General features: G+C 41.0%; 2 protein-coding genes across 2 annotated transcripts; both read left to right on the forward strand.

Moving 5' to 3' along the window:
• Positions 1–1,919: 1,919 nt before the first annotated feature.
• On the forward strand, positions 1,920–4,882 carry LOC141846279 (pectin acetylesterase 8-like). The gene is made up of 11 exons (XM_074734291.1): positions 1,920–2,123; positions 2,201–2,330; positions 2,399–2,478; positions 2,555–2,641; positions 3,749–3,873; positions 3,951–4,011; positions 4,084–4,134; positions 4,211–4,288; positions 4,370–4,475; positions 4,564–4,709; positions 4,787–4,882. Exons 1-11 carry the CDS (start codon positions 1,920–1,922, stop codon positions 4,880–4,882), a joined length of 1,164 nt encoding a protein of 387 aa, XP_074590392.1.
• A 5,010-nt stretch (positions 4,883–9,892) lies between these two features.
• LOC141846183 (abscisic acid 8'-hydroxylase 1-like) lies at positions 9,893–12,038 on the forward strand. The gene is made up of 5 exons (XM_074734181.1): positions 9,893–10,416; positions 10,499–10,891; positions 10,965–11,133; positions 11,205–11,430; positions 11,508–12,038. Exons 1-5 carry the CDS (start codon positions 9,901–9,903, stop codon positions 11,599–11,601), a joined length of 1,398 nt encoding a protein of 465 aa, XP_074590282.1. The 5' UTR covers positions 9,893–9,900; the 3' UTR covers positions 11,602–12,038.
• Positions 12,039–14,319: the final 2,281 nt, after the last annotated feature.

Here is a 14,319-nt window from a genome sequence, read left to right on the forward strand (position 1 = left end):
CCTTCTGGATTCGGTCGACCGATTTATGGATTTTGTCAACTGATTCCCTTTTTTTCATCAAAAGGAGGATCTTATCCTACTCGACCTTATCTTAAGTTAACGAGTGATCGATCAAACCTCCTGTTTGATCGACTGAACTTGTTTAATCAATATTTTATTTACTACAAAACAGAGTTAGTACACTAACAATAATAGTAATGCAAAATAATAGTAATGACACTGTACTTTGATTGACCAAAATCCGCTAGTCCGGTCGACCATCGATCGATCGAAAATCTTATTTTGGTCACCTTAACCTCCTCTACTGACATACTAGTCACATTTGTTTAGATTTCACTTCTCTAAGACTTTTCATTACCTAGGATTTACTCTCCTAAGATTTTTTTTTCTTTGTCAAGCATTCGATCAACCTTGACCTGCTTGGATTTTTCTCTTGTCAAACATCCGGCCATCCTTGATCTGTCTGGACTTTTTCTTTGTCAAACATCCGGTCAACCTTGACATGCCTGGACTTTTACTTTTGCTAGACATTTGATCTAGCTTGATCTGTCTAAACTTTTCCTTGTTAGTCATCTGATCAACCTTGACTTGACTAAACTTTTCCTTTTGCTAGTCATCCGGTCATCTTGACCTACTCGATAGTCCCTTTACTAGTCATCTGGTAAAATTTGACTTAACTAGACTTATCACTTGACTAGGTCAACCTTGACTAGACTCCATTAAAGACGTTGTCAAACAAACATTAAAACTCTAAAAGTAGATTGCACTAATAATTTTTTTATTTTTGATATTTGACAATATAACTTGTCTGGACTTTTACCTTTGCTAGACATCTAGTCAATCTTAAGTTTGGACTTTTTCTTTACTAGTCATCAAATCAACCTTGACTTGGCTAGATTTTTTCCTTTGCTAATCATCCAGACAAATTTGACTTGATTAGACTTTTCCTTTATTAATCATCCGATCAATCTTGACCTGATTAAACTTCTCACTTGACTAAATCAATCTTGATCAAACTCCAATAAATATATCATCAAACAAATATCAAAATGCTAAAGGTGCACCAACAACATTGTAAATTAATTTCTTCTAGTGGGAAAACAATCCTAGAACGCTAACTATGAAATGATGAACGATTTGTGCTTTTCAATTTATCCTAATGAGTGATGGAAAAAAAAAACGATTACCTTAAGATTAATGAGTTCAATAAGTTGGATATTTGGATTAAAAAAAAAAGTTTGCTCATGAACTTGATGAGAAGGTAAGAGGCATAAATTTGATACTTTTCATTTTTATTTAATTAGAATATTTTAAAAGTATGTTAAGATTAGGTTAAAAAAATAAAGAATGAATTTAGGTTTAAAATTTTCCTTTAAAAGTAGTAGGAAGCAAGCTAGGAAGGGATTTACTCCCATGCCTTCTCATTTCTTTATTTCTTCAAAAATAATACATATATGGAATGAAATTTAAAGTCGGTTGGTAAAATTTCCAAATTGTTCATTTTTAATTTAAAAGGCCATTTTTAGTTTTTAATTATCTAAAGACATCTTGTATCCAAAGGAAATACCTAAAATAGCCCTTTATGGCACTAATAGACCTTCCGTATCACAAGACAACTTTATCCCTTTTTTGGCCTTAACCCAAATACACTTCTTTCTATTCTCGCTTCCTCTCCATTTAAAACCATTGAGTATTCGTACAGCCATCAAATTTGATGATTTGCATAGGGAAACCCTAAACCATACCTTCTTGCTACTGCTAAACTTTCTATAAAACTGGTTGGTGATCATCAGAATTCAGCTATCTCTCCCTCCCTGACGAGCTGGTTCACCAAGAACTTGGCCAAGGTACTGACTGCATTTGATCACACTATGTTCTCTGCACAATCTCTGAAAAGCTGGTTATGAATCCATTTGCAGATGTTGAATATTGCTAAATTTCTTGCTTGGGCTTGTGCACTCGCTGCACTGGCTTTGCTGAAAGCAGACGCAGAGTTCGTGAACCTCACACGGGTCCAAAGTGCTGTGGCACAGGGTGCAGTGTGTTTGGATGGAAGTCCCCCAGCTTACCATCTATCTCCAGGCAGGGGATCAGGTCTCAGGAGTTGGCTGGTTCATCTTGAGGTATAGCCCTGCACAGTCTCGCAGGAATGAGTTTCATGCATGGGCCTCTGTAACGTGGTGCTCGTTTTCATTTTCAGGGAGGAGGATGGTGCAGGAACTCGACATCTTGTGGATACAGAAAGGATACTGCTTTAGGTTCTTCCTACAGAATGGATGCACAGGCTTCTTTTCCAGGCATCTTGACCAATGACCAAGCACTAAATCCAGGTAATCAAGAAGATCGAAGCTATGTCCTTGCAGCACTGCTGTAGAATTTAAAGCTTTGTCGTTGCCAGATTTCTACAGCTGGAACAGAGTGAAGGTACGTTACTGTGATGGCTCATCGTTCACTGGTGATGTTGAGGAAAGAGACCCTGTGAGTCAGATCGACCTTCTACAGGATCATGAACTTGTCCTTCTCATGAAGCTAATTCAGTCTTTGAATTGTTTAGGTCACCCATGTTTACTACAGAGGAGCCCGGATATGGCGTGCTGTCATGCAAGAGCTACTTGCTAGAGGAATGAAGGAAGCTGAGACTGTACGTATGCTTCTTCTGGCTGCTAACTTCTTTTATCATGTTGTGTTGTGACTAAATACCGTGAATGATTAAGTTATCAGTTAATGAGTAATCCGACGTAGACAACCTCTTGGGTGAGCTAGGGTGCAGGAGATGATCCAAACATGAAATACACTTCAGAGAAGAGGTGAGTTTGGTGCCTAAGAGTTCCGGCAAATCATTCTGACGCTCAAGTTAGAGTTCCGAGGAAGATGATAAAATGTAGACAAGAAAGAAGACAAGGTTGGTAAAGTTTTTAGAATTGAACCTCGAATATAGCGGTGGGCTAGATTTTTTATAGCCTACTCCTGACATCTCCACGTCGAATAAGGTAAAGTCCTTATAGCTACCTGTAAAAGGAGATCAGATCCGACAATCGTTTCCTTTTGGCCTTATGTGCAAAAAGAGAGGTATCCAGGTGGACTGAGTCTGATAACCTCGTATTCCCTTTGGTCTCATGTGCAGAAAGAAGGGTATCTGGGGGTTGAGTCTGACACCCTTGTATTCCCTTTGGCCTCATGTGTAGAAAGAGGGATATCCACGAGGATCGAGTCTGACAACTTTGTAATCACTTGTAAGTCCTCGGGCTGCTACACACTTGCGAGAATATTCACGTTTTCCTTCAGCACGCTATGTTGAATAGCGATTCATCAGAGACATGAGGACAGAAATCAGGATGAGGTGGAGCGAGGTGGAGGTCGGAATGAGAAGACTAGGATGGTCGAGACCAGATTGACCGAGACAAGACAACTGGGATGACTGAGACGAGATGATTTGGAATGGTCGAGATGACGTTGATCGAGACAAGACGATGAGGATGATCGAGACGAGCCGATTGAGATGACCGAAACAACTTCGGGGACCCAAGTTGAACTCCAGGCTAAGCCCATGCTGCACCTGAAGTATACTCTGAGCCTGAGATGACAGATGTCCTACTTAGGTGGGTTTGGATCCGTGTTGACACGTCTTACAACATCAGCCAAGACTTTGACCCTCGCATGAAGCTTGACTTTACTTCCAGGGGGAGCCAAGTCCGTCACGACACCCACATCATATCATAATTAAAATCTCATTAATGTGCGTTTGCAGGCTCTTCTTACTGGAAGTTCAGCTGGAGGATTGGCTTCGATACTTCATTGCGATAGCTTTCGAGGCTTTCTGCCATCGAGTGCCAAGGTTAAATGTCTTTCAGATGCTGGTTATTTCGTGCATGCGTAAGTTCATCACCGAGTGCATGTGAATTCACCAAATTGACAGTGAGATTCATGAGTTGCTCGCTGCTGTTCGACAGGAAAGATATTGCCGGAGAAGAAACCATCAAGGCCTACTACAATGATGTCGTGACCACCCATGTACGATCTCATTGCTCTTAGCTGTTCAGTGTGCGAGTAGGACCAAATAAATTGCTCATTCATGGTTTTCAGGGATCTGCAAAGAATTTGCCTGGCTGCAACTCAGCAATGGAGACAGCAATGGCAAGTAGCTTTCAAGTCATTGTTCATTGTAAATCTAGTTATATAAAATAGTTTGAGAATTGAGATTCACGTGCAGTGTTTTTTCCCACAATACATGACCCATGGAGTGAAGACGCCACTGTTTATTCTGAATTCAGCTTATGATCCATGGCAGGCATGAACCATATCGTCAAAAATAGCAACAAATATGATAGAATGCAGATCATTAGATTCTTTTCAGGTGTTGTGATTTCAGGTCAGTAATATTTTGGTACCAGAAACTGCTGATCCTCATGGAGCTTGGAAGGACTGCAAGCTTCATATCGAGCAGTGCTCTCCAACTCAACTCGAAGTCTTGCAAGGTGAACAAATTACCAAAACTTGTTGATAATGAAGATTAATATGTCTGATAGGAGTAGTGTTGCATGCCTTAATTCACATATATCGCAGAGTACAGGTTGAACTTTTTGAATGCACTGAAGGGATTGCCTGGCTTGAGGTCGATGGGCATGTTCATAAACTCATGCTTTGTCCACGGCCAAACAGAAAGGCAAGAGGCGTGGTTTGGTGCCAACTCCCCTACGCTTAACAACACAGTAGGCTTCTTAATTGAACACATTGTTACTAAGATGAATTCAGTTCTTTTGATCTTGCTACCTCTTCTTATCGACAGAGAATTGCCACTGCGATCGCAGACTGGTTCTACGACCGAAAAGGCTTCCAGTGGATCGATTGTCCCTACCCCTGCGACTCGAGTTGTCTCTCTTGATGCCATCTTCAAGCAATGTGTGACCTTCTCCCCAAGAGATCAATAAGTGGCAAGGCTTTCTATATATCTCAATATTGGCAATGTCTCATTTATGTGTTATGTTTTATTTGGTGGACTTATATGTTATTTTATAATATATTAATTTTATATTATTATAAATAAATTTATTAAGAGATCTAATTGATATTGATGCGGGTGACATAGATGACATGACTCTTACAGAAATAAAAGTCAAGAGTCAGATAGTGATCAAGGTTTGACTAAGGTGTCAGGATAGGTCAATAAGAACCCATGCTCCATTAGGTTGAGATAACCTACACCTTGAGCTCAGACCATATCAGAGATGTCGCATGGGCTTAGTCTTAGCCCACCCAGTTGGGCCCCCAAGGCCGCATGGTCTTGGTCAATCTCATCTCAGTCACATCGGTCGTCTCGTCTCGGCCAATCTCGTTTCAGCCACACCAGTCGTCTCATTTCGGTCAGTCTCGTCTCGGCCACATCAGTCGTCTTGTCTCGGCCACACCGGTCGTCGTCTCGCCAACCTCATCTCTGCCACCTCAGATGTCTCAGCTCGATCATCTCAGGCGTCTCTTCTCGACCACTCCACCTCACGTCGCCTCATCCGGGATTCCCATCTCAGGCTTTCGGTGTGCCGACACACTACACAGTCAACCAGAGGAGAAGATGATTATTTTTACAGACAGGCATCCGTGTGGGAATGTACCAATAGGAGAATGTACCAGCGGTAGTTGCAGATTCGGTCTCCTCTGATACCCTTTCTTTTGCATGTAAAGCCAAAAGAAGTATCAGGTTGTCAGACTCGGTTCTCTCTGATACCCCTTCTTTTGCATATGAGGCCAAAGGGAATGCAAAGTTGTCAGACTTGATTCCCCCCATACCCCTTTTCCCTGCATATAAGGTCCAAAAGATAATGATTATCGGAGGAGATTTTCTACAAGCGGTTGCAGAAATGTCACCCTACCTGACGTGGAGGGGCCCAGTATAAGTTATAAAAGGATCAACCCATCACCATGTTCGAGATTCGATCTCTGAAACTTTGCTAGTACTACCTTCTCTATTATTTTACACAACATTCGTTGAAATCCTAACTTGAATATCGAAGTGGTTTATCGAGACTTCCCGACATCAGTCTAATTAACCTCTTCTTTAAAGTGTGTCTTGGGTTCGGATCGTCTCCTGCTCTCTCATTCAACTCAAAGGTCGTCTACGTCGGACGGTTCATTGACTGATGGCTTGACCATCCACACGGTATCTAGTCGGAACATATATTAATTAATTGTACTATTAGCATATTCCATTATCATAATGGGTTGATAGTAGAATCAGATTCACTACTATACATATTCCAATGTATTCAAGTTCATCGTCTTATTATTTGATTTTATTTTACTGCAAATTTTGATGTTAATTAATTAGATCTGTTTTTCATTGAGTTCGTATGGTTTGCTAGAGTCCTTTAAGTGGCTTGTACAAGAACCTACAAGTGTCGTAGTTCATCAACTATAGTTTACGATTTCTCTCTGTTTACTATTTCTCTCTGGGACCCAGCATCGACTCCTAGTCAAAACTAAAGGCCTCTTTGACTTTCGAAAAGTCGTCTTGTTGATTTATCAGCTGTAACACAAGTCTTTAGTTAATAAGTTCCATATATAATTTCCTAATCCTGCCATATGCGTCGACATAGAACTCAAATTAAACATCGACTCCCAGTTGAAAATTGTGCGAGGGGATTAATTATGATGGCCAGCAAGTCAAAGTCAACGGGTGGATGTGATCGTAAACGTCCACCTTCTGCGAACTGGCCAATAAATTAACAAATTCCTTCCTGTCTCGGTGAGGTTTACAGATCGTCGCTGTGCATGGATGAAGCGAGGAGAAGTTGACCTTGTAAGTTTATGAGAAGAATGTTAATCAATTGATCCAGTGTTTTCAACAAATGCTGCATATGTCAAACGAAATGATCTAAGAGCAGTTGTCTAGATACGGCTCATCATCCCCGTATAATCCAACCACGCGTTGACTCTGGAGGCGCGCCCGCGCGCCATTGGCTAGATCGGACATCATCCAATAGTAAAAAAAAAAATCACAAGCGTTGACTATTAAAGTCAACCGGCATGCTTGAGCGGGCAGGTCTGAGGAGCGGTGGCGCTACGTAGCACTGATTTGAGGTCAAAATCAATTTTATAAGGAAATAGTTTCAACCAATTCAATTAAAATTTTTATGACTTTTAATGACTTTGTCACGGATTTGAGTAATTGATGATGTATCTACCTACTAAATCATCTCATTTTTCATGTAATAATACCCACGTGAGTATTTTTTTCAATAATATTTGACTTTATTTTTAATGATTTTTTTCTTAAAATTTTAATCTATTGTCTCACTAGAAAACAATGATGAATTTTCTTCTTCTGACGTGGTTAAATTTATATAAATCAATACTTATTAGCAAGGGTGGAGTCAAGTTTATCATTATGTAGGATATAGCTTGGGGGGTCCGACGATGACAAGAAGAAAAAAAATAGATTTAAGGATGGGAGAAAAAAATTTAAAAGATAACTCGGAGGTGGGGGTATACTGTTAGTGTAGCCAAAGAGTTCAGATTAGTTCGAGTAAATCAATCGGGCTGACTCCGCCATTGCTTATTAGAGAGTATCAGGTGTCATTGCTAGGGATGATAATTTCTTTCAAATTTAATGGAGGATCTGACATCTGATCTGAATAAAGAAAAGTATGAAAGGATTTTTTCGACTTCATTAAATAATCAAGTAGTCGAATATAGATATTTTGATCATATATGAATGTGGTTAGTAAAATTACTTATCTTTGACCTGAATATCTGATTAAATAATATATATATATTTATTAATTATTTTTTCTTTCATATCATCAGTAATCTATTAAAGAAAACATAACAAAATAAATTTGATCTTTTCTATTCACTTTCTCCCCTCATAGTCTATATATATTTATTCGATTTTTATTAAATTATATTTTTTTAAATAAGATATTAATTTTAACATATTTTATTGAATAATAATAATTTGATAGAATGAAAAAAAAATATATTAATATAGAGGATATTTGCTACTCTGATAGTATGACGATGGAGTTGGATATTGATTCTGTTGGGTTGCAAGGGTGCAAACATAATCCCACATCTAAAGTACATGGAAAAGATCATGAGGTTGAGGATGGAAAATATCTCCACTGGTATGAGGCCTTTTGAGGAGAACCCAAGAACAAAGCCACGAGGGTTTAAGTCCAAAGTGGACAATATCATACCATTGTGGAAATATTTTGCCATCGGTACTAACAAATGGTATCAGAGCGAGGTTGCTCTTCATCGGACTAACCGCCGGATGAGCCATAATCCAGATCTAACCATGTGGTTTAAACCTTAAACAAAGGAAGTGAGTAGGTCGGGTGGACCGAGGAGCAAAAAGTCCAGTTTCGTGGAAAGTCCTAGTAGGTCAGATGGACCGAGAGACAAAAAGTCCTAGTTGCAATTCGAGAAATCCTAATAGGTGGGTGGACCGAGACAAAAGTCCTAGCTGTGGCTAGGTGGCTAAGTGAGAGGGAGGATTGTTGGGTTACAAAGATGCAAACATAGTCCTCCATGGATATAAAGATAAGGATGAAGATTGAAAAGTATATAATAAATGTGAACGAAGACGAAGATATGAACTCCAATATAAATTCGACACATTATCATTCCTAGTCATCATCTCGAAATCTCTCTAATGCTTAATTCATTAATTACAGGATCACGAAAGATCATAGAATAGTACTAAAATTCAGAATTAGAATTTCACAAGTTATCAAAAATTCCACTCATGGTACGGTTAACTGTGCTTTCATAGACAATCGTGCTTTGAAATCCTATTATTGGATCTCCAAATTATGAATTGCCAATCGTACACCCGATAAACATTACTATGACTATATCAACCACTATGGATGATGTTATAGATGATCGATGTGGAGAAAAGGATGTTTTATGCTCCATCTTCTTTGAAATTAAGCTAAACAAAAGCATATTAGCTTAACGCTAATCACGTTTTTATCGACAAAACAAAGAGACATCTGTCTGGAACACAGCCCAGGGCACGTGGTCCATCGAGATCTCAACAAATGTCCTCTTCCAATTGGCTGCTCGGAAATCCACGGAGATCGCAGGACGACAACCGAGAGCTCCTTAATTTGACCTGCGAATCTTTCGCTGTCGGCCGACGGTCAAACTTCTTTTGCCCAGGCAATGAGTAGGCGAGTTGACTTTATCTCCCTTGTTCCTTTCTTCCTTTCTTCTTTCTCTTAACGTACGAGAATCATTGAGTCTCGGAATCAGCTTCCCTCCCTCGCTCCAAAAGAAGGGCTGTGTTTTGGCCTTAACCGTCCACAGTTTTGGCAGCCATGGTTTATGGCTATGGCCTATGCAACAGCTGCCTGCCTTTGGAATATGTTAAAGATGTGACTAAGGAAGAAGGAAGCAGGAACTGATTCTCAGTCCGCGTGTCGAGCATTAGACTGGTCCTTCTTCAGTCAACTCCTGGAGCTTTATTGATTGATCGCCATGGATGACGACGATGCGTGAATATCAGTTAGTTGTTCGACACCCGAACTGTATCTAGAGCATTGAATGAGCTCGACACATGTCCTCTCCTGCAACGCCGGGAACTCCTCCTCTGTGCTAATCCTGGGGGCAGCTGATTTCTTCCGGCGAGTCTGTCGACAGCGTGGCCTTTGTTGACTTTGTCGTCTTTGAATTCCCAACAGTTTGCAATCCCAAGTCAACCGTGTCGAATTCGTCCGCCACGTGCTCATCAAATCTCGAACTCAGATTTCGCATCCAATTTGAGACTCACTGTTCGTAATTGTTCGGTGACGATGATGCTGACACACGGATGCAATCCTGTGGGTGCTCGGAGTTGTTTCCCCTTTCTATAAATAGTAATGAACTCCTCACTCCTCGCAAACGCACTCACTCCTCTCCTCCATGGCTCATTTCCTTGTGTTGGGCTTCCTCTTTGTTTGTGCTGTGTACTGCATCTTCCGGAAAGGAGTAGGCCTCGCCGGCCGCCGGAAAAAGCTCCCGCTGCCGCCGGGCTCCATGGGATGGCCTTACGTGGGGGAGACGTTCCAGCTCTACTCCAACAGCAACCCCAACGCCTTCTTCGCGCTCAAGCAGAGGAAATACGGGGCGGTATTTAAGACCCACATCCTGGGCTGCCCCTGCGTCATGGTGTCGAGCCCGGAGGCGGCCAGGTTCGTGCTGGTGACGCAGGCGCACCGGTTCAAGCCCACGTTCCCGGCGAGCAAGGAGCGCATGATCGGCCACCGGGCGATCTTCTTCCAGCAGGGCGACTACCACGCCCGCCTCCGGCGGCTTCTTCTTCGTTCCTTCCTCCCCGGCTCCATCCGCGGTTCCGTCGCCGGCATCGAGGCCGTCGCCCTCCGCGCCCTCCAGTCGTGGGACGGCCGCTTGGTCAACACCTTCCAAGAACTAAAGACGGTGAGGCAATTTCTTCGATTCAAGTCGACTCGATCGATCGAGTCCAAACTCATTAATAGTTTTGCTCTTCGATCTGGAGCAGTACGCGTTCAATGTGGCAATCCTGTCCGTCTTCGGCGACGATGTGGCCGCCGCCGCCGAGGATCTGAAGCAATGCTACTACGAGCTCGAGAAGGGCTACAACTCGATGCCCATCAACCTGCCGGGGACACTCTTCCACAAGGCCATGAAGGCCAGGAACCAGCTCGCCCGCATCGTCGCCGGCATCATCTCCTCCAGAAGGCTGCAGAGCAAGAACGCAGCCCCAAACGACCTCATCGGCTCTCTCATGGAACCCAAAGAAGGCCTCTCCGACGACCAGATCGCCGACAACGTCATCGGCGTCATCTTCGCCGCCAGGGACACCACCGCCAGCGTCCTCACTTGGATCATCAAGTACCTCGGAGACAATCCCAACATCCTGCAAGCAGTCACTGTAAGCTACGATCGAACTTCAATTCACCGATCGACTAAATTGTCACACACTCAACATGCATCTCGCATGGCAGGAAGAGCAAGAGGAGATCACGAAGAGCAAACAAGAGGAGGACAAGCGCCTGACTTGGGCTGACGCCAAGAAGATGCCGCTGACCTCGAGGGTGATTCAGGAGACAATGAGGGTGGCCTCCATCTTATCCTTCACTTTCAGAGAAGCTGTGGAAGACGTTGAGTACCAAGGTAAGCAGTAACATATAAATCCGCCATTAACGCATGCAGCAAGGTCACGTTTGACTTTGATTGATGAGCAGGGTACCTTATTCCCAAGGGATGGAAGGTGCTGCCGCTCTTCAGAAACATCCATCACAGCCCAGAGAACTTCACCGACCCAGAAAAGTTCGACCCCTCCAGATTCGAGGTCCCCCCGAAGCCGAACACCTTCATGCCCTTTGGAAACGGCAGCCACTCCTGCCCCGGGAACGAGCTCGCCAAGCTGGAGATGCTGGTGCTCCTCCATCACCTCACCACCAAATACAGGTACTCGACTCGATCCAGCACTGTTCATCATGATCTAATTTGATGCATCCGTTGACCTAGATCTCTTTCTGTATCAGATGGTCAGCGGTGAGGCAGGAGAGTGGGGTACAATTCGGGCCCTTTGTGCTGCCCATGAACGGTTTGCCTCTCAGATTCTCTCTCAAGTCATGACTGCCTGCGCACTGAGTGGCCATTGCAATTCACAAGCTAGCGGCTGCAAGTATTGCAAGGAAGGAGAGGGAAAGAGAGCTAGAGTTGTTGCAGTAATGGCAAATAGGAAGAAGATTAGTCAACTTGCTTAATTGATTCGGCAGCTTGGTGTAGGTGAAAGATACTGTTTTCACTTTTACCAAGTTAAATAGATAATGAATTAGATTCTGTCTTCGTGCTTCGGTCAAAGAAATTATCCAAAGGTCAACGGTTACTTGATCTAAGTTAAATGATTAGAGGGCTCCAGTTTTCTCTATGCAAATCGTGTACATGTTAGGACGAACAATCTGAGATGAGCATAAGACCCTACTTCTTTGCGTAGAATGTAGTGGCAAAGTATTTAGAAGATGAATTTGAAAGAACTTGTTGATGCAACGGCAAGGAAAAACAAAAATAAAAGCTACAAGTTGGAATGATAAAACTCTTACTATTAATAATGAAAAAGAGTCTATAAATAAATTTTATATCAGAACACTTCAACCTAGTACTAAACCATAACTCTTATATAATAATAGGATCATCCAAGACACTTTCTGAGACACGAAATCAAATAACTAAATGCCTAAAGACTTAGACAAATTAATGACTCGGACAAACTACCAATGACTAGAACTTTCAATAAATATTATAAAATAAAATATTTAAATTTTAACATCCTCCCTTAAATTGAAATATGTAGAAATCAGTTTAAAAGAAAACAACAACAGCACGTGAACAAACTCCAAGTAGACCACACAACCTCACAAATGTAGCTAATTTGAAAGGCTTGGCCTGCATATTTGCAACTTGATCTTCACTTCGACAATAAACTAGTTTGATTGTTCCATCATTGTTAAGATCTTTTAAAAAATAATACTTCACATCGATATGTTTACTTTTACTGTGTAGCACAGGATTCTTAGAGGGTTTGATTGTTGAATTATTGTCACAAAAAAACTGTAGTAGCTTCAATTTGTTTGAATTGAAGCTCTTCAAGAATTCTTCTCAATCAGATAGCTTGACAAGCACAAGCTGTTGCAGTAATAAATTTAACTTCTGTAGTTGACAAGGAAACAATTGGTTACTTTTTAGAAGATCATGATATGACTCCTATGTCTAACATAAATACATAGTCTAAAGTGCTCTTTCTATCATCTTGTTAGTAAACCCGAATAATTCTAACTTTTCACCCTTCTTGTAGAATCGTCCAAAATCTTTAGTTCCTTGTAAGTAACGAAAGATTCTCTTGGCAACTAACAAATATATTTCTGTTGGATTTTCCATGTATCTATTTATTAAACTCACAAGATACATTATGTCTGGCTTTGTCGCAGTTAAATACATCAAACTACTAACAATTTTCTTGTAAATTCTACTGTCCACCTTCTTCCCTTCGTGATTTTTATTTAGCTTCAAGCCAAACTCAGTTGGAGTGCTTATAGGATTGCAATCCTTCATCTGAAATCTATCTAAAATTTCTTGCACATACTTCTTTTAATAAATAAAGATTTCATTAGCGGATTGCACTACTTCTATGCCAAGGAAGTAATGCATCATACCAAGATCAGATATTTCAAATTCAACCATCATAGATTTCTTGAATTCTTGAAATATGACATCATCAGTTCCAGTAAATATAAGATCATCTACATATAAGCAGACAATGAGCAATTTCCCCTTATCTCCAATTTTAACAAAGAGTGCGTGCTCATATAGACATTTATGAAAGTTTTCTTTAAAAAAATAGGTCTCAATGTGACTATACCAAGCTTGTGGAGCTTGTTTTAATCTATAAAGAGCTTTCTTTAATCTATACACTTTATGCTCATTTCCGATCTTAATATGACCAAGGGGTTGTTCTACAAATACTTGTTCCTCCAAATTTTCATGCAAGAATGTCGATTTGACATCTAGCTAGTAAATAGATCACGAGTTCTATGCCGCCAATGCGGTCACCAATCTGATTGTGTCATGTCTTGCAATGAGAGCAAAAACTTCGGTATAATTGATCCCATATTCTTGCTTATATTCCTTAGCTACTAAACGCGCCTTATACTTGTCAACTTCACCATTATCTTTTAGATTTGTTTTGAAGACCCACTTTACACCAAATTGTGCCCTTTCGAAAGATCAGTTAACTCCTAAGTATTATTTCTTTCAATGGCTTCAATTTCATCATCCATCGCCTTACACCATTTTGCATCTTTGGCGGCACTTTAAAAGGTTGTGGGATCATAATATGAAAATAAAGCAAAATGAGTGATTGGATCTCAATTTCTGTTACCTCATAGTCTTCAATCCATGCAGACCTTCTTTGAATCTGACAAAGAGATTAAGCTGCTGTTTCAGTAGCTTCTGCTGTTGTTGGCAACATTTCAACAGCTGTTGGACTAGCTTTTGATGAATTTTCAAGCATAAAGACTGCTGATGTTGGTCGAATCATTCTCAAAAAGAACTTGAGTAGGTTGCTACCTATTCCAATCCCAAGTGTTTTTCTTGTCAAAGACAATATCTCGGCTGGTCACAATCTTCTTGATTTGTGATTACACAATTTATACGCTTTGGATACTTCACTAACATCGAGAAAAACACACTTTTCCCCCTTGTCATCAAGTTTCTTCCTTTTCTCATCTGGAATATGCGCATAACAGATGCAGCCAAAAGTTTTAAAATAATCTACAACTGGTTTCCTTCCACTCC

This window comes from Curcuma longa, chromosome 15 (assembly GCF_044706935.1).
Source record: "Curcuma longa cultivar G26 ecotype Majalengka, Jawa Barat chromosome 15, ITB_CL_G26_1.1, whole genome shotgun sequence".
Classification (NCBI taxonomy): domain Eukaryota; kingdom Viridiplantae; phylum Streptophyta; class Magnoliopsida; order Zingiberales; family Zingiberaceae; genus Curcuma; species Curcuma longa.